Raw genomic sequence first — 21,546 nt, forward strand, 5'->3', positions numbered from 1 at the left:
AAGGGTACTGCTATCTTGGAGAAGTCTTGAATGAATCTCCGGTAATAGCTTGCTAACCCTAGGAAACTCCAAATCTAAGATGGAGACTTCAGAACCTCCCATCTCATCACGGCCTCCACCTTGACGGGTCAACCAAAATCTCGTTCTGGTTGACAAGGTGCCCCAGAAACTGCACTTCGCTCAACTAAAACTCGCACTTGGAGAACTTGGCGTACAAGCTCTCCCTCCTCAGGGTATCAAAAACCTCCCGCAAGTGCTCCTCGTGCTGCTCCTGCGTCTTGGAGTATACCAAGATATCGTCAATGAAAACTATCATAGACCGATCCAGCATCGGTATGCACACGCGGTTCATGAGGTCCATGAACACGGCAGGGGCATTGGTGAGACCGAAGGGCATCACCACGATGCCTGAACGCAAATCTATCTTGGAAAACCAAGATGCATATCCTCCTCTCTGACTCGCATCTGGTGGGAGCCTGAACGCAAATCTATCTTGGAAAACCAAGATGCCACCTGTAGTTGGTCGAAGAGATCATCAATCCTCGGGAGTGGGTAACGGTTCTTCACCGTTACCTTGTTGAACTCCCGGTAATATATACACATCCGATGCGACCCGTCCTTCTTCTTCACAAACAGGATCGGGGATCCCCAAGACGAACTGCTAGGCCTGATAAATCCCTTGTCTAGCAGCTCCTGCAGCTGTGTAGACAACTCCTTTATCTTGGGAGGAGCCAACCGATATGGTGCCTTGGCTATCGGAACCGCACCAGGGACTAGGTCGATCCGGAACTCCACCTGCCTCTCCTGAGGTATCCCAGGAAGCTCCTCTGGAAATACGATCGGGTACTCTCGTACCACTGGTACATCACTCACGGTCGCCTTACCCACTTCCCGGGTATCCATGACGTAGGCGACGTACCCTGCGCAACCCTGCTGAAGGTAGCGCCTAGCTCTCGCTGCTGAGCACAAAGTTGGTCCTCGATATCGCCCTGAATCACCAGCTCTCCCCCACTTGGGTTCCTGATACACACCAGCTGCTGCGCACAGTCGATCGCCGCCCCATTAGGGCTCAACCAGTCCATGCCTATGATAACCTTGTTCCCACGTAACGGAATGGGAACCAAATCTATAAGGTAACGCTCGTCATATAACCTCAACATGCAGTCTCTGAATACCTCTGATGCTCGGACAGATCGGTCGTTAGCAATCTCGACCTCTAAAGGATAATCTAACATCCCCGAATCGAATAACACATGTACTGGGATACCGTTCACATGGAATGATCCTAAACATAACACATAAACACCACACATAAATATCATAATCGACATGTAATAAGAGTTAGGGAGAAGAAAACATACCCGTCACCACATCAGGTGCGGCACGCGCCTTCTCGGCGGTCAGCTGGAAGGCTCGGCTCCTCATCACCGGCGCATTTGTCTTGCCCTGTCGGCAATCCGTAATCCGCAGGGTCGCTGGAGCTGGCGCCGCCACTGGCGCTGCTGCTACTGTTAATCTCGGGCAGTCGGCCTTTTTATGGCCCTTCTGATTGCAATGAAAGCAAATCAGGTCTGATGTCTGAAAGGTGGGGGTAGGGGCAGTACAATCTCTGCCAAAGTGCCCAGTCTTGCCGCACTTATAGCAGCCCGATGTCCCTAACCTGCAAACTCCCTCATGTGACTTGCCACATTTCCCACAGCGGCCCCGGCCCTACGGGCCCTTCGACCTAGAGTCGCATCCCTTGGGTTTCTTCCCTGAAACCCCAGTAATATGCCCAGCCTCCGCCTTCCTCTTTCGGATATGCTCAATGTCAATCTCCCTCTCCCTCTCCCTCGTAATCATGTCATCCAATATCAGGCATGCCGAGTAGCTGACATATTTCCGAATGTCATCTCTCAACATGTCATGGTAGCGGGTCTTCCGCATCTCCTTATCCCCTGCATATTGAGGCACTAATAAGGCCCTCTCCCTGAACTTGGAAGTAATATCCTCCACCGACCCAGTCATCTGCCTCATATCCATAAACTCCTTAGCCAGCTGCTGAAGCTCCACAGCCGACGCAAACTCAGCCCTAAACCTGGTCACAAAGTCAGACCAGGTCATAGCCTCAATGGTTGGGGCTCCCAAAGAATCACTGACCGCCTCCCACCAATCTCGAGCTCGGTCTCTCAAACATCCTGCAGCATACCGGACCTTCGACCCCTCAGGGCAGAAGCTCGTCAACTGAGCAGACTCTATGTCTGCAATCCACCTCCTGGCAACAATGGGGTCCTTCACCCCGTGGAAGTCTGGCGCACCACATCCCCTGAAATCCTTAAACGAGAGTGTGTGTGTCCCTGACTGAGTGGCATCCATGTCACTCTGAAATGCCCTGAGGCGATCCTCCATCAGCTCGATAATCCCTTCCTTGATCAACCCGAAAATCACCGGGGTCGACTCAAGGATGCCTCTCATGATCTCAGAAGCAATGAACTCAAGTAGTCCCTCATCGACTGGCTCGGCACTCGATCCCGAACCTGATCCTGAACCTGATCCTGACCCTGAACCTCCCCCTCTGTTTTGTGTAATCATCAATATTCTGAAACAAAACACATAATCATCAGGGTCATACATAACCTCGAGATGTCTCACATACTACAAGTTCCTTGGTTCTATCTCAGTACTTCTTGACTCGAGTAGGGATCCTCTGCTTTCAGTAGTACGGGCCCATACTACCTTCTACATCTATCCGTACTTTCCTCAAGGATTTCCTTGACTTCACCAAGTACCTTCTACTACTACTGCTCACTGCACTAATCTTATCCTAGGCTTACCCTAGGGTAACTCTCCGACCTACTCTCCGTCATCAGCTGCATAAGAAACTCCTGCTACCTTTACCTAACTAGCTTGCGAATACCATTACATATTACTAAGACCAGATAATTCTTTGAATGAAATATCCTACCCTACAATGGTTGGACTCAAACAAGAGCTACGCAATAGGGCTAGACCTAATGTTAGATGCATTTTATATGCATCGTTTAGCACGATTTCCTCGGTATTTTTTCATAAAATGCTAACTAACTCCCGATTATTTTCATATATTTCGTGTTTCATGATTATTTTGTAGAATGCCCGTACTGCTCACATTTGTTATGATTTTTCAGGGTAATTTGGAGAACATGGAGGATTACGCGAGTTCGGGATGCGTTAGTGGATGCTTTGGAGCTTAACTAGAGCCTAGACTAGAGAAGGATGCCGACGAATGATCAAGAACTGCTTGGAAGGAGGAACGACGATCGAAAGACGCGAAAATGACAACATGCGATCGCAAGTATGCCTTTGCGATCGCAGGTTGGCTCGCAGCTTCGCTTCGTGGTTTTTTCGTGCCAAAAATTCATCAGGCTGAGAAAAAGAGATACATGCGATCGCAGGTTCTGTATATGCGATCGTAGGTTGGCCAAAATGTCTTGAAATGGTACCATACTTCATTTAGAAGACCTATGATGCGTCTTCATGATACATGTGATCGCAGGTTGTCCCTATGTGATCGCATGAACGACGATTTTTATTCTGTACATATAAATAGAGCCCCACACTTAGTAACCCTAATTGGCGACTCCTGACGATTCTAAGGTGATTTTCAGAGGGTTTCAAGTGAAGAACGCAGATCTAAAGGAGACGATTCAATTTCTTTTCATTGTTTAGTAAGATTTATCGTTTAGACTCTATTTTCTACTGTTTCTAATCCATTTTTAGCCATGTCAGGCTAAAAACTCAGATTTCAGTTTCGCAAGACATAACCTTTTGTATGATTAATCATTAGGCACTATGTTTGATTGTGATTACTGTTTAGTTTGAGCAATTATGTGTTTAATTGAGTGTTTGATTTTGATTTCAATTTATGTTGGCCACTTAAATTGTTTGTGAATCATTCTAGTCATCTAATTGTTTAGATCTGTAATTGTCTAGATTAATTGGTAAAAAGTGACATATATTAGATTAATTCTGCGTTTAGGGTTAACTCTAATATGGATTGATCAAACAAGTTTTTACGCCTCCGAGCTTATGAGAGGTATTGGACTTTACTGGGAAATTACACTGTGTTTTATGCAACTTTTCTTTGTTAATCAAGAGTTTGTTTGGTTAATTTGGTAAAAAGTTAGGTTTAATTCAGAGAACGTATTTTGATTAAATAAATCTTGTAATAGAGATCATTAGAGTTTGTTAATGAACTTCAGTACCAGTTTGAACAAGTGCACAGTCAAATATTGTGTTGAAGGTTAATTATATGATCAGGGGAGTCACCGCGAAACTGGAATTGCTTTCTCTTATTTGAATTTTTACTACTTTTAATATTAGTTAATCTTTATCATTTTTGATTTTTATAAGTCTAAATTTTCAGAAATAACCCCCCCCCCCCCTATCTTTTATTCACTTGTCAAAATTTAGTTCGTGCCTTGCGCAAAGAGGCAAAGACTTTAGGACGTGTCCCTGAGGATCCGACCCTGCTTACCAATACTACCTGTTAGTGCAAAAGAGCAATTTTATTTATATTTTATTTGTTTAAATCGTGCACGACAGCGGTTTTAACACCTAACCTTCTGAAATTATTTAGTCCTCGCAGTACGTAACTTAACGTATTCATTTACTAGTTAGCTAAAGATAACTAGAACTCCTAAAAGCACAAAGCAAGCAGCATTCGATCATCGAGTAACCATACCAAGCATATCCTATTCAGGTCATCATATTACTGGCTAATCAGTTCTAGCATGTAACTCAATAAGCACATATAGCAGGCACATAAGGCATCTTCCTAGATCCTTAGTCCTAATCTAGCATGATGTTCTCATACACATACAATAGGCATATAAGGCATCATTCCTATATCCTTATCCCTAATGTAGCATGCAGTTCTCATAATCCTATCATATCATAACATAACATGCATGGGTATCTTGGGGAAAACTTACTTCAGCTCGGCCGGTTGCACGCATCATACACCTTGTTCTTTCTCAAAACTCCTTATTTAAAATTTTTCAAAAACTATTTTCTTGTAAAAATCTTTCAAACCCTCGATTTGAGTCCAGACACTCCTGAAGGTGTGTCTGAATCCCTCAAACCAAGGCTCTGATACCAACTTGTAACATCCCAAAATCCAAGACCAAAAATTTCATTTTTAATATAACGATTTATAAAAACAATTTGCAAAAGAACATCATCAAGTATTTTATTTCAATTTTTCATGTATATTCTTATGTTCAGTTATTTTCTATATTATTGTTATGGGGAGGGTTATTGTGAATCTTTGAGGAAATTTTTCCAAAAAGTGGTATCAAAGCTTCGGCTTTGGAGGAGGTATCAGTTTTAAAGGTTTTTATTATGTTATATGGTTACAATTTTGTTTGACCTTCCACAACCAGAAACGAATCTCTAGTGGTTTTATTGTGTTTGCAGCTTGGTCTATTCTTCCACATAAAAAATAATGATTATATTGATTAGTTTGTGTACAATATAATTATATACAAGTTGGGAGTATGAAACGCTTGGGAAGGTTCTGGATAGGAAAGACTCGATACTTACGTGTGTCCGTAGTGACACCCACCTTTTTCATGGGAATGCTTTGTTGGGTGTAGTACTTATAGGCTTGGAGCTTATTTTTTTAGTATATAATATTTTTTTATCCAATATGGGCTACACAAGCTCAAATCACCTTTGGCTTATTACATGCTAAAATCAAAGATGTGTTGATCTAATATGGGGTTACACAAAGCACAAGGCATAGAGGGGAAACCAACCCTATTCATAGCAAGAATTCAATCGAAACCAGTAAAGTCGATGATAAAGAATGGATGATTTACATTTAAGGGCGGCATGTGCAATTAGTTTATGTCTTGAAAATAATGTACTTGAAAATGTGCATGAGATATTAACAAATGAACTTTGGGAAAAGCTTGATAAATTGTATTAAGGAAAATACATCTTGAATAAATTGCATCTAAAGTAATAGTTTCACATTGTTCCTATGAACGGAGATGTAACGTCCCAAAATTTATGTGGTAAAATTTTTATTTTTAATTCAATCAAAACACCAATTATCTTTTATTCAAACATTCAAAAGTATTTCATAATAAAACAATCATCAGAGTACAATCCCAAAATCATCACATTGCAGAAACATGGGTGGATGCATTGCGATCAAGTCGGGCCCTTCCCTTTCAAACCGGAAGTACCTGAAACCATAATCATAAAATCGTAAGTATAAAGAATAGGGAGTTCCCCAAAACAACATAAAAATTTGGAAAAGGTTAAGGAGGAGGAAAAGACATTACTCTTTTAGTCCTAAAAGAAGATGAACGAGATCAAGACAATGTTAATGAGGGTATGTTAATGAGGGTAAGAATATGAACCATATAGGAGGAAAAGACTTTGGAAAACAACATAAAAAGTTATAAAAAACTAAACCAAAGGGAGGAGAAGACATTACTCTTTTTGGCCTAAAAATATGATCAATGTCAAAAAGTGGAAGGAGTTCAAGTTTGTTCATCGCACCATGAAAATGAGAGGAATTGAACCTTATTGGTTTATATAAGATGCAATGCATCGTAAATTGCTCAACCAGTGAAGTTCATGATCATTCACATCAGTGGTTTTTCCCACCTACTATTTCTTGTTTTGTCGCCAATGTCTATTTAGCAAAGAAGACACCCATTATGGACAATATGAAATGTTGTCGCACTTAGGTTGCGTGAAAAAAGCCAAATATAGGGGCTTCATTTTCTAAAAACACATATTATTCTGAAAAAAATGTACGCATATATTCCAAGGATTAAAGGGTATTTTGTGAATAATATTTCCATTGACCGAGGAAAAACCTTAGTTGGAATCTTCTAAAGATAGATAGTGATGAAAACCAAGAAAATATAGAAAAAAAATAAGACCAAACTAAAGGTTTCTTTAAGAGTAATGCAAGAATGTTTTGATTGTGATATGGTGCAAGACATGATTCTTAGTAGGAAGTCAAGTTATAAAGGTTTCTATACTGCAGTTTTGGAGAAATATGATGAGATCATCATTGTTGTTACCATGCGAGTACATGGATGGAGGGTGGTGGAGCTACCATATGTAGCAACACATACCGAGTACCAAGGAAAATGTTTGCGGAAGAAAATATTTTCAAGTAATTGGCTAACATGTGGATAGAAAAACTAAATTACCCTACATTTACCATTCGATTGATGGAGTCAATTGATGGATGCATGAACATCACTTGGTTTCAACCAAATGACACATCTTGAACGATTAGGCCTAGTAATTTGTAGGGTCATGGACCATTCAAATGAAAAATATTTTGAGTAAAATGTAAGTTTTAGTATTTTTTTTTAGTTGAGGAAAATATAAAAATATCTCCCAGAATTTGTTCTCAATGCATATAAATCGATTTTGTTCAAAAAAGTTTACATAATCTCTTCATCATTTGATTTGTATTGATGAAAACGGGACAATAGTTTTTGTTATCGAAAAAAAAAATTATTAAGGAAAACCTATGGGAAGCTAGAAACTATATAAAAACATTAGGAAATAAAAAAAACTGACAAAACACTAAAAAAAATCCTCCAACGATTGGTTTGAAGGATTTAAAGCAGATTGTTGTAAACATCTAAACTAACACAAAAACTATAGACTCTAAGGGAGAGATTATAAAAGTTTGTATTCTCCAAGCTTATAGGCTCAAAAATAGCAGCTTCATATGGGCAACATCACCAAGGGCATAATCGTCCAAGAAATCTATACCTTTGAAATTATTTGAAACCAGACTCCACTTTAGCTTATTAAAATCATAATTTAACAGTCTCGTTGATAAATCAGGTGTTACATCATTCAAGGAACAATGTTTGTATACAAGGCTAATATAGTCTATAAATCATTGTAAAATAATTGATGAACATGGTCGAAGACCATCAAATCAATAACCACTGAATTCTACTCCAAGACAATTTTCTTTTCAAAATCTCACCATCCACCTTTTCAAAATCTCACCATCCACCTTGTCGAAACACAAGGCAATAATTGGACTGAAAAATGAAGTATACAAATTAAATCGCAATTCTGTAGCAAAAACCATAAATCCCCTCCACTCTTCGGGCAAGCAGCCACCAACAAAAAATTATAAAAAAAAAATAAGATAATAATAGAAGCTCAAACACAAAGAAAAACAAACACCAAATAAAACCTACCCAACGAACACCACATAGACCAATAAATCTAATGTACCATGGTTGGGTTATGTTTTTTTATTAAGACAAAAGCGAACGGGAAACTGCCAATCGGTTGGAATAACATTGATGAGCATATAAGACAGTTCATTAACAACATAGATTATTCTAAATATAACAACAAAATTTGGTAATAAGCCACCAAGTCTTCCAAAAGAAGAAACGAACTTTGGGAATAAGTCAAAAACTATGAGCATTCGAGATTAAATAACAATTATAAGAATGAGGTAAGAGATCATTTATAGCAACACACTCTGTGAAGGAAAATCTTATCTTTTTTTGCCAAAAAACCATTAATAGGTGATTATTTGGGTTGATTTTAACCATAAAATGATACGTCAAAATCTAAATTGTCCTTTCCCGGTATGTGTGTTGATTTAAAACATCACAAATACGATGCTAGGAATGGGAAATTTTATGTAAGTGTCACTCCAACTTGTAATTGGTTTATGAGAGGATGAGAGTAACTTAAGACACCTAGCTTTAATATGAAAGAGAAAATGTTATGCATTATTCTTTCTAGACCTATAAGAATGAAAATAACATCAAAAAGAACGGCAAATAACCCACCTTGTGAAAGAAAACATATATATAAAAAAATGAGTTGTTTCCGTAGCTATGTAAGATCTAAGCCATAGAGATGTATTACCCCGGTAAAAACACACGTGTGAAGTACTCAACACCAAATACACCAAACAGATAATGTTGCATTTAAAATGTATGCAATTTTATAGTAATTGGGTGGACTTTTATTAAGTCACCAATAATAGGATTGGGAACAGGAGTTGGTCGTCTTCTTTACCAAACCTAGGGCTTTGTAACCCAATATCATAATGTTGGTGCGCTTACAAAACCGACCAGTTTATGACGCGATTTTTAGGCAATCATGTTTTGGTGATTACGTGAACATGCTTGTCACACCCCCGAACCAGACGGCGGAAACGTCCGAGGGCTCGTGTGACTTAAATTGAAATATCATCACAATGAATATAAATGAAACATAACATAAACATCGATATGCATTAATACATTACAACTGACCTTGTTCACATCAAGTACATTGTTTACATGACATATTCCAAAACATAAATTGTCTGATGATTAACATTTCACACAAAAGAAATTTCCTGAGACACACTTGGAGGTTCTTCAGTCTAACGATTTCCTGAGAATACAAGTTATTTTGAAAATGGTCAACATATATAATGTTGGTGAGTTCATAAGCATGTTTGATATAAAACTACTTTGTATTGTTTGTAAAACCCAGAAAATCCGATATTTTAAGTAACAAAAGCTGTTTGCGAAAAAGATGTGATGATCCCATAAGTGCATATGTATGTGATTTCAAAACATGTAAAAGTGAATGTTCTTCATAATTGTTCCTTGTATTATAGTTGTTGTATGTAGAAGTGAATAATGTCGTTTCCCCGGAAAACCCGATGTTTTCCAATTTAAATGGTATGATAGTTTTGTATTATTGTATGAATCACTTTGCATCGTCACCGTGAATGAATATGATTTCCCATGAATACTAAAATGGTAATGGATCTCTATGTGAGTTGTTATAACCATGCATAATAATGACTAATTCGCCTGTCTTGGCATTTTTCCAAACGCCGGTTTTGATCAAGATTTTGTCACCCTAGACTGGCCTAGTCTAACTGTAGCGAACAGCTCAGGTGTCGGGGAGTCACCCCCGTCTAGATCTATACACAATCTCTCGCTCTCCCTCCAGGAGACTCTGATTATAACTACAAACTACGACCGGCACTTATTGGTGTCACCCGTTATTTCTCACTAAATCCAAATAAAATTGAATAACATTGTTTAACAACCCGATTTATGTTTACTTGAATATAAGGTAAGCCTAACAGACAAAGAAAAGAGGACAACGGAGGCCTACTAACTTTGTATGTTAATACAGGTTGTCGAGTATGTTATGGACACGTTATAGCCCATTAAGCACATGTTGAATATTTAGGACCATATTAGCAATGCAATCGGGCCAATAGGGTCCAATAGCATTTTGAAACTAAGAAAGGCCCGTCGGGCATGTAATTGGGTCACCGGAAGCCCAATAAACATGTGTGAATATATTGGGCCCAATAATCATGATATTGGGCCACATAGACCCAATAGCACGAATATAAGGTATTTGAGCCCAATCGTTGTATCATTTATCTGTTTATCGATTTGTAGGTTTTGTTGTATGTCAAATGTTTATTCGCGATGTCAAAAAATACTTTGACGTTTGTTTTATAACGAAGCTTTGGTTATATATATGTGTATATATCTATAAACATTTTTAAAACCATGCGTTATAAATTTTATATTCTTGGCCCAATAATTTAAATATTAGTCTATTTGACCCAAAAATATTGATTTTGACCAATTCAGCCGCTTTATTAGTAAAAATGACACTTTTAGTCCCTTTTGATGAAAATTGACATTTTTGGTCCTTAAACTATTTTTCTTGACATTTTCGGCCCAAACATAATTTAAAATAATAATTTCAGCCCAAAACTATTGTATTTATAGCTAGTTTTGGTGAAAATAACATTTCTAACCCATTTTTGTCAAAAATATCATTTTTGTCTTGATTTTTGTAAAAATACACACTTTTATGGTTTTTGACTTTTCTGACCCGGTTGTTGGAAAATTTGTAGTAAAATCATCGTAAGTCGAAATTTGGATCCGTAAATTCTGGAAGTTTGGAAATTTTGTCTAATTTGTTCATAATTGTTGTCATAATTTTTAATGGTCTCTAATAAGTGTGAAATTGCTCACCATCACAGGCTGGTCCGAAATTATTTCAAATATGATAGGCAGTTTTGTAAAATTCACCAAAAATTGTAGAAAAATCATATGAAAACGTGAGAATAGTCATTTTAAAGGTATAAACCTGAACTGTGTTCATGTAAAACAGTTTTGAAAAATATTATCATTAAGGTGGTCAAAACAGTTCGAGATTGGACCAAAACGTTTCTGTCAAGGGCTGATTTTTTAGTTTAGTTTATAGATCTTTGAACCCAACACTCATTTTTGCTATTTTAGGTGTATAAATCCCAGATCTACAAGTCTACATGTATTATATGTGATAACACATACTTTTCTCAAGGTTTTCATGTAGATCTAAGTGATAAACTTCATATTCTTAACATATTTCTAGATTTATGAAGAAAATAACACATAATCACAAAATCAACTAAGAAATCACACAAGACATGCATATAACACATAGATGTACACATTTAACTTGTATTCTCCCCCAAAAATCATGTAAAAACCGAAAACAAGGGGGTATGAACTCACCTTGGGCTTTGATGCTTCGATTTTTGAAGAAGAATGGAATAAGGTGATGTGATTTTCGGTTTTGAATGCTTCCTTAGAAGAAGTTTCAAAACTTTAATGTCCTAGGAGGCATGATCACGAAATAAAGCTTTATAAGGGAGTGTTTTTGGTTTAAGGATGAAAATCAAAGACTTAAAGATGATGACAACTTACCAAAGATGATGATCTAGATGAAAATCTCTTGAAGATCCACACAAGGTCTCGAAAATATGGAGGAAAAAGAGGTGTTCTTGAGAGGATTTTTGAGAGAATTTTGAAAAGAAATGAAGGTGGTGGGATGTTGGTGTTGGCCGAGAGTGATAAGAAGTGAAGGAGGAAAAAGATTCTTGGTTATTACATGGAGGTTTAGAGCCTTAGAAGTATGAGATTTAAGCTTGGATAACCTCTAAACATTAGTGAGGTGTCAAATGCCAAATAAACCCTTCATTTCCTTTTTTTTAACACATGGGCCAAGAATGGGTTTAAGGAAAAGAGAAGTGAATTAGTTTGGCCCATTCTTGTTCTTGTTTCGGAAACATGAAGCCTATTAAGAAGGTTTTAGGCCCATTGGGTCTATAGGATGGTTCACGGCCCTAAATGTATAAAGGAATGGATTTTATGGCCTATTAGGGTTAATTAGATTTAGTTTGGCCCCAACTAAGCCCATTAAGAGTAAACCTATTCATTTTAGGCCCATCCTAGCCCAAAATGTTAAGTTTTGTGAATGTGGATCCAATTAGAGCCCAAATTAAGAGTTCTAAGCCCAAAACAATCGAATTGGAAGCTTATTGGCCCATTAAGCCCAATAAGGAAATCCTAGGTCCAAAATGGACTTAGGTCGGGATTCTTAGGGTTTTCAAACCCTAACTTGAATTTTGTAATGTTTTGCATGAAGTTTGGGCTTTATAATTGGATTTTGATGAAAGTTTGTTGTTATTGAATAACATCATATGCATATCAAGTTATGGTTACTATGTGTTGTCATTGATATTGTTTACAAAAGTATAGAATTTCCTAGAAAACTTGCTAGTTGTGACAATGTTGATAGCTGTCGAATGTTACCCGTTACTATGTCACTATCTTATATGCAAGGAAGTTACTACTTTTGATTCAGTTGACCTAGAAGAGCTTCTATTTCCGGTTAGCGACTATCGGGTTTGCTTTGAAAAGAAAGCATTCTGCTTGGTCACCGGCTTTCGGTTCGAGGATTATTTTCATCCCAGTTCTTGTTTTGCAGAATTTAGAGAATGTGTGTTTCCATTTGTTCTGCTTTCACGTTCGGTGAGTGTGAATGACCTTACGAACGTGTTCAATAACTCACTTCATCAATTAAGAAATGAACACGTGGTGAGAGTCTCACTGATGTATATGCTAGAGCAAGGATTTTTGGAGAAATACGCACGACATCCAGTTGCTAATAAACGTATGGCACTCGTCTTTAATTTATAGGAATTTAACAGGTATATAGTTTTTTACCCACATTATATCAAAATGATACATATACTTATTAAGTGTAATTTATTGACATAGGTACCCATGAGGCAGATTGATATGGGATTTTACTTAAAAACAGATATGTACTGTGTTTGATAAGATTAAGGACCATATTAACCCAAATGTGGCAAGAATCGGCAGTAGACACACATATACTCTGCAGGGATTTGTATATATATTTAAGGTATGTACACTATGTTTAATAAGAGTTTTTAAACAACAAGTATTGTAACTTTGTTAACTTGGTAAGTTATTTGTCATCTTAATTTTGTAGATTTGGATCTTCGAGACATTTCCCAACAATAGTATTATTGGTTCCCTATATCAGATGTTATCCATCGGGCAGTTGCATACCCTAGGATGAGGCGTTTGCATGCACCTGATTGTGAACGTATTCTCGATTTTACTAATGTATGTAGTTTAGTCCACCTTATAATTTATAAGTTGATATGACATAAATAACTTATGATTAACCTTTATATATTGTTTTTATGCAGCATCCCCCCAACGAGTTGTTGCAGCCTACTGCGCATGAGCGTGTTGCTAGGTGGTGGATTGAGAGTGTCCAGTGGATAGATGATGCATATTACGCTAATGTTTGAGTCATGGTTTTCTTTGTTAATGTTTTAAAACAATTTTCTTTTGAAGATGTAGCAAAAACAAGTTTATCCTTCCGAACAACATTTTGTAGAATATTATGATATCGTATAAACATCACTACGGGTTTTTTAAATCAACAGAATTATATTGTTGGCTACCTTTTGACTAGTATGTCTACTCTTAGACTGAACATTATTTTTGCCACTTGACTTGGTCATACTTGAAGATTCATTTTTTGTTGACTCTGTGGGAACGGAGCGTCACAGTTTCTGCTTGTGTGACACTTCCTTTGGCAACGACTACATTTTTCTTAATCGGACCTTCACATTGGGATGGGATACAGTTATGGTTTTTAGGTAGTCCGGCTTTTCGTTTGTCCATTAATGGTGGCAAAACAACCATGACTTTATCTGGTTCTTCGTATTCAGTTGGAACTGGCACAGGAAACACAATCTCTACATATGTTGATCGATATGTTTCCATTGTGAAGTACGATGACACCCATGAACTACAATGTTGATATCTCAGTTCCTTGAATACCTCCATAGCATGAGTATAAGGTATACCCAACAATTTCCATTTCCCACACGTGCAGTAACTTATATCCAAGTTTACTATACCATTTTTCATTTGATCAGGCACCTCATATCTGCTTTGATCAATCTGGTATACCCGAAAAGCAGAGGATTTGTGGATCCTCCTATCGATGATCTTCTCAGCATACTCAGTAACATCTTTTTTGCTTTCAGCTATAACAAACATTTACGTATACATTGTCATGCACAGTAAATTACACTACAATTATCACCGAACTATTACAATATAGGAAAACACTTACCTCCAGCATTACGTCGCTGACACCACCATTGTTGCATAGTTGCTCGAAAGAAATCGATCAACATTATTATCGGTAGTTTCCTTGCGTCTCTTGATAATGCATTGACGAACTCAGCACTATTTGATGTCATAATATTGTACTGAACCACAAGGAAACACGACCCTACTCAAGCTTTTTTGAAATCAGACTCTTGATATGCCTTTGCAGTCTCCCAAAACAAAATCTTTGTTCTCTCTTGCTTGCCGATCTTTTCTCTCATATTCATCAAAAAATGGCAACAGCAGAGTCCGTGATATGCATTCGGGAACACGACTTGAATGGTCATTTCAATTGAATTGGCTCTATCTGATATGATAGCCAAAGATGGCATGTCTCCAATACATTCTATGAGTCTTGATAAAAACTAAATCCATAACTCTCCACTTCCAGTTTTCCCAGCACCAAGTGTAATAGGGAGGATTTGGTTATTACCATCCATGCTTACTGCTAGGAACATGATGTCCAAGTATTTCCCTTTAAGGTGTGTGCCGTCAATGATAATAATAGGATGCAAACATCTTTGAAACGCTTGAACCTAAAAACTAATTAATAATATAATTAAAGCGAACGCATGTGTATGGGAATTAAATATAAAGAAGTAGGTATATAAAATATATCACCTCGCAATAGATAGCCATGAAAAAGTAATTCAAATTTGTTGTCATCACTCGTCTTTATATGTGTAACCGCCCTCGATTCTTCTTCTCCAAGTTGTAACAGTATAAAGGTAGTCTTTGAAAGCTTTCTTCAGGGGTTCCTCTCAATAGATTTAGAGCATAAATTTTAGCATTCCATGCTTGCCAGTATGAAATATATACATAAAGACGGTCATTTAAAGTTCGTTGTATTAATTTCCCCCGCAACATATTATCGGTACTATCAGCTATATGCCCTTCAATAAGTAACCCAATACCTTTTTGTTGGCTTGTCGGTGATGGGAACGTAACTGTGTGTTTGAGCAAGTGTGTTTCTCCGATAGTTTAACCACTTGAAATGTATCAGTAGTACTATGGTTTGTTGCCCTAATCCGCCAGTCACAATTATCTATATAGCAAACAGCTTCAAACCTGTCTTTTGTAGATTTATTCACTTTATATTGGAAACCTTCACTAGCACTTTTTATTCCTAATTTAAGCTTAAGTGCTTCTTTGTTTTTGAAGAGTTGGAATAACTTCATATGGTAATTATAGTTTGTTGGGTCTAAAATATTGGTTTATACTTTACTTTTCTAGGAAAATGTATTTTTCTGTAATGTAATATGTGTTTGTAGTTGTGTGTTCACGGCCCAGGTGGGTGTTTGTCACACCCCCAAACCGAAACGGCGGAAACGTTCGAGGTGGAGGACTTCATGTATAGTATCACAACAATTGCATCATAGTAATCAAAGTAAACACAACCATTACATTGAATATATAAAAAGTATTTACATCTGTTTGATTCATATTTATATACATCAAAAGTATAACAAAATATAAAAGACGTGACTCTATACGCTCCGTCTTCTCAAAAGTCTGCCGAGATACCTGCCTAGTGATTTCCTGAGAATACTAGCAGTTTTGAAAGAGTATTAGCATTAAGCTGGTGAGTTCATAAACATGTTTTTGTGATGAAAACCTGTTAATGAATCAGTGAAAATGTTTATATGTTTCAAAGAAAATCCAATATTTTCGAATGTATGAGTTTGTTACCATGATCTACAAGTACGAAAGCCCTGGCTATCACCAGTATTAATAAAATGTTCTGTTGGAAAAACCCTGGTTACTACGAGTATGTATAGTAGTTTCATTAATTAAAATAAAACTAAATGAAGTTATTACCATTCATACATTAATCGTTTTATTTAGTACCAAATTTATGAGTTGTTATAACCATACTTGACCATTGAATTGCCTGAACGACGTTCTTCAGGTGTCGGAATCGAAATGACTTTGTTACCCAGGCCTGCCGGCCTAACTGTAGCTAACGGTTATGGTGCGGGATTGTCAATCCCGTATAGATCTATACACAAAATCATGTTCCCCCGCAAGAAGACTCTGGTTATAATCTCAGGACTTTTTTTAGTACTTAAGTAAGTACGCGAAGAATGCTCACTCATAAAATGCTATACTAACGATTAGATGTAGAATAAAATGAATCCATTGAATTTAACTTGATGTCTATATGACTCATAAACTATACTTTATATAGCTTATATTTTTGATCACATTTAATCTATGTTCTGTACATTGATAAGATAATTGTTCCATAAACTATACCTATTATAGTTTATATGTTCGTTAATGTATTCGATTCATGTTTTACATTTGAAAACTCTACAATTATGTTGAAAACTTCCCTTATGCTCAGCATAATACAAAAGGGATAAATATCTAAATATTTTATTGAAGTATGGAAACCGTATGTTGTATCGATTGCATCAGTTTTAAGTGTATTGAAATCTTTTTGTATAATTTCACAAGATCATTTATGTTTGGCTTGTATTTCCCCCTGAAAACGTTAAAACAGTAAAGGTATAGGGGTATGAACTCACCTGACTGTGAGTGATTTGGATGAATGACAACGATAAGATGCTTGGTACGCTAAGTGAAGTCCCGAGCACAGTACGGTCCTATTAAGCACATATTAACATGTATAGGCCTACAATTAGTGTCTAAAACCACTAACAAGCATAGGAAACACTTACAACGAAGTGTTAGAACCAAGAATGAGGGACAAGAAGGAGTTCACGGCCAAACCACCATGGGTTCACGGCCCACAACCAAACAAGGAACAGGAAATGAGGCGGAGGCCACACATTCCACTGGTTATCGGATATTCATGTATATAACCCTGAAGTATTCACTAAATACTTACAAAGTTAACTGTATTGGTCTTTTGAAATCTATTGATGGTGTTCCTCAAGAAAATCCAATATTTTCTTAGTGAAAGCATGATTAAACTAATCCCTTCTATAACTACTTAGTTCATACTAGTTATGTATAAACCAATATCGAACAGACAGTTAATTGTGTGGATCTGCCCTAAGCCCACAACCAAACAAGGAACAGGAAATGAGGCGGAAACCACACAATGGATTGTTTGTCCGATCTGAATTGTATATAATTTGTATACACTAAGCACTCACAGGAGGAACTAATAAGAATCATTTTTCTTAACATTCATTACATCAGAAAATATAAGGTTTTCTGGAGAAACACAACGCACTTTTCGAAAGAACACAGAACCTGTTTTTCTAAAATAAAATGCTTATGAACTCACCAGCTTAATGCTGATACTCTTTTAAAACCTACTTGTATTCTCAAAACATTAGTAGACAGGTACACATATTGAGTTCAAGAAGATGGAGCATAATAGATTCGAGTCTGTATTTTGCTATTTTCTTGTAGAGTCAATCGTGTATGATTCAAATACAATGTAAACATTATTCTATAAATACAATGGTTGTTGTTGCTTTGATTACTATTATTCAATTGTTGTGATATTGTACATGACGTCCTCCGCCCCCGAACGTTTCTACCGTTTCGGTTTGGGGGTATGACAGATTGTTAAAAATTTACGTGAACACATCGATTTATTAAAAAGATAAAATGAGGAACTTAAATATGAGAGGTACCAACTTAGGAAAGGCCTAAAACCATTAAAAGAACAACTAGAGGCCAAGACTAAGGACTTTGGGAAATTACAGGCATAGTACAGTGACAAGTCTGTCCATTATAGATATCTTAAGAAAGATTTTGATGTTGTGACTGCCGAACTTGATGCATTAAAAACAAAATATAAAGATGTTGAATTTAACTTTAAAAAGTTTGATGTATCAAGTGAGGTAGTTGTGTCCATGATAGAAAAACAATTAACATTTAAAGATAATCAAAACAAGGGTCTTGGGTATCATGATGTTCCACCTCCTTTCAATGATCACTACACTTTCACCCCTCTGACTAAGGAAGAAATTGAAAATGGAGAACACCTTAAGTATGGCCAACCCCCTGCTTCAGCTTCAGTTAAGACTGAACAATCAGGGCCAACTGAGGGTGTTGAGGTGAATAATTCTAATATTTATACTTCTTGTGCAGGTAAAGTAGCGGTAGATGAGAACAAGGAGAATATTGTTGAACAAACCAATGTCTCCTTGAACTCTGAACCTATTTCTTCTAACTCAGTCACTCCTAACAAACATGCTGTTGAGAAATACAGGCCACCAATTCCAGTGAAACAGAGTGCCTGTTGCAAGTGTGCTTGTGGGAACAATAAAAGACAAGGCAAGGACACGCCACCAGGGGCAGGAAGAAACAACTTCCCAGTGAAGAAAAAGACATGTTTTCACTGTGGAACACCTGGACACATTGCCAGAAATTTTCCAAATCGCGCATACGTTCCCTACTACGCACAAGGCTGGCAGAACGTGCAAAGTGGGAGATTCCCCAAAAGAAGCCCTTCAAGGTCAAAATCGCGAAATGGCGACTGGAATTCCAACAAGGACAAGAGTTCAACTCCCAAGGCCAAGAAAACTCCTAAGGGCAAGAAGGGAATGTCGGCCCAGAAGTCAAGTTCAAGAGATGCTCCTGTGAAGCCAAGACCGGTTAGGTCAAAGTCATCTCGGCAACCGACTTCAAGTTCAAAATCAAGTGTCGAGGCACCCATTCGCTCGAAAAAGAAATGGGTTAAACCCAACTACAGATGGGTACCAAAGGTTCAATCTCCCAAATCTTCTAATGATTCTAATATTTCTACATCATCTGTTTGTGATAAGCAGGATATGTCATGGGAGAGAGTTCCTTGCACAGATGACAAAGGTCAACCCAGTTTCAAAATGGACTGGGTTCCAAAGACCAACTGATCCTGTTCTGTGTCGGAACAGCTATGAAGGCATATCATCAGACTTCGGTTTGTTGGTAGTGGCTATTCTAGGCACATGATATGGGACATCTCTCAACTGTGCAACACTCAGAACTTTGTTTGAGAGTATGTGTCCTTTGCGGGAAAGGAAGAAAGGAAGGGATCACACATGGGGTTAGTGCTTAATGACGTGAAGAATTTTTGGATCTGTTCTGAGATTATGCGTGCTGTTCTCAGACCTTCTGGATGCAAATTCAATTGGTGACTTACGGTTTGAGTTTTCTTCTCGATACTCCTGAGTTTATCTTAAACTGATTCGTTTCAAAGACAATTCTTTTATTTTCTGATAGCTTTTCGTTTGTAGGTGTTGTTTTGGGAAGTGATATCAAGATAAAGTGATAACGGGCAGTCTAAAACATGTGTACGGGACTGAATCTGAATTTAGATAGGATCGTTTGGACTGACCATACGACGCTCGGGTAGATTGAGCAGTGAGATAAACACGGGAACCCACGGGATACGCTAAATTAATACGCATCTAGAACTGTGGCTTAACTTTTCCTTGATGTACGGACTTATATCCTTAATTTTGGTTCTGATAGGGCGACTGGGGGTTCTGATAAAGTAGGTATGTAGGAAATTATTTTCTTGCTTACTATCTGTCAGTCATATGTTGCTTCCTCTGTGTGATTGGAAGAGATCCGACCTGGATTGCAACATATGCAACTCTTATTCTACGCACCTCCTTATCTATGAAATTCTTTCTATCTATTAGCCATATGTTGTCCCCTCTGCGTGATCGGAAGATCCGACCTGGGACACAACATATGCAATATTCTACCTCTCAATCCGTCTATCTCTGTTAGTCATATGTTGTCCCCTCTGCATGATTGAAAGAGATCGGACCTGGGAAACAACATATGCACTTATTTCTAAATCTGACTTCCTCCTTAATAGTTGTTTACTCACCTAAAGTAAGGAGTTCTTTGGAAGTTCTTGATAACCAGGGTATATCGTGAAGTGGGGAACACGTTCTAGTGCAACTAAAACTGAACCATTTAGAGGTTGTCTGTAGATCTCGCTGCTTAATTTAAGTGGACAACAATACCCGTGGTCGTCGTCAGCTAAATGGTATATTTGAAAAAAATTTGTCGATATCCTTCGTGTTTAAGTGGACCACAATACCGGAAATTGACCAGATCTATTCATGAAGGTGAAGGTACTGATAAACAAAGTTAAGACTGTCTCACAACTTTGATCCCAAATATTTTTGTTTTTGTTAAATTTGTTCATAGTTTTTCTCTATGCACAAATTTAGGGGGAGAATTAAAAAAAACTTCAAAAATCAAACAAAAATCAGAAAAATTAAAAAAAAAATCAAAAATAGTGTTATTTCTATTTTATTTCTTGTTCAAAAAAATCAAAAATCCAAAAATATTCTTGTTTCTATTTTTTATTTTTCCAGAAAATATGAAAAATCCAAAAATATTGTGTGCTAAGTTTTCTTTTAGTTTTTGCTTTGTCTTGAAAAGTGAATTCAGATGTAGATGAGACTCATAGAGATTGTATCGAGATTTTCTGAGCCAAGGCTTCGTCCGTGATCATCGAAGAATTCTCATTCGAAGGAGCAAAAAATGAAGACTATTCTTTCAACATTCAATCCATCAACCCCAGAAGCAAGGTGAAGCTGTTCTTGAAGATTAAGTTACAGATTGCATTGAAGCCTCCTCAATCAATTTGCTGCTATCTATGAACCTGCTGAAGTGATCCAGAAGATTATTTCTCTCTGAAGATTCTCAAGTTGAAAGCGCTATCTTTCAAGAATCTTTTCAAGAAGCCTCCTCACCCAACGTGCGTTCAATGCCAAATTCTGAAGAAAAGCCCAACTGCTCAAGATGAAGTCATTCATTGATAGGTCATAGATTAGTGGTTTGGGCTAGGCAATCATTTGTATAAGTCTTATAGGGTCTTGATCTTGTAATGTATGTGTTTTTGTTTCTTTACGGTTGTGTTGGTGTTTACAGCCGTAAATGTGTGTTCGGCCGTGAACCCCGTTCTCGGCCAATCTGTCCCTATATATAGTGTCAGAGTCTGTCAGTCCTAGGGATGCATCCAGAGAGTTTGCGGTCAGCTGTGTGTGTAACTCAAGGTGTA

General features: G+C 37.4%; 1 protein-coding gene across 1 annotated transcript; it reads right to left on the reverse strand.

Moving 5' to 3' along the window:
- Window positions 1-13,907: 13,907 nt before the first annotated feature.
- Window positions 13,908-14,647, reverse strand: LOC145127639 (uncharacterized). The gene is made up of 2 exons (XM_079062793.1): window positions 14,518-14,647; window positions 13,908-14,428 (listed from the first exon to the last, which is right to left on the reverse strand). The coding sequence occupies exons 1-2, from the start codon at window positions 14,645-14,647 to the stop codon at window positions 13,908-13,910; spliced, it is 651 nt and encodes a 216-aa protein (XP_078918919.1).
- Between the last annotated feature and the right edge of the window lie 6,899 nt (window positions 14,648-21,546).

This window comes from Lactuca virosa, chromosome 7 (assembly GCF_052849685.1).
Source record: "Lactuca virosa cultivar CGN04683 chromosome 7, Lactuca_virosa_CGN04683_v6, whole genome shotgun sequence".
Taxonomy (NCBI): Eukaryota; Viridiplantae; Streptophyta; class Magnoliopsida; order Asterales; family Asteraceae; genus Lactuca; species Lactuca virosa.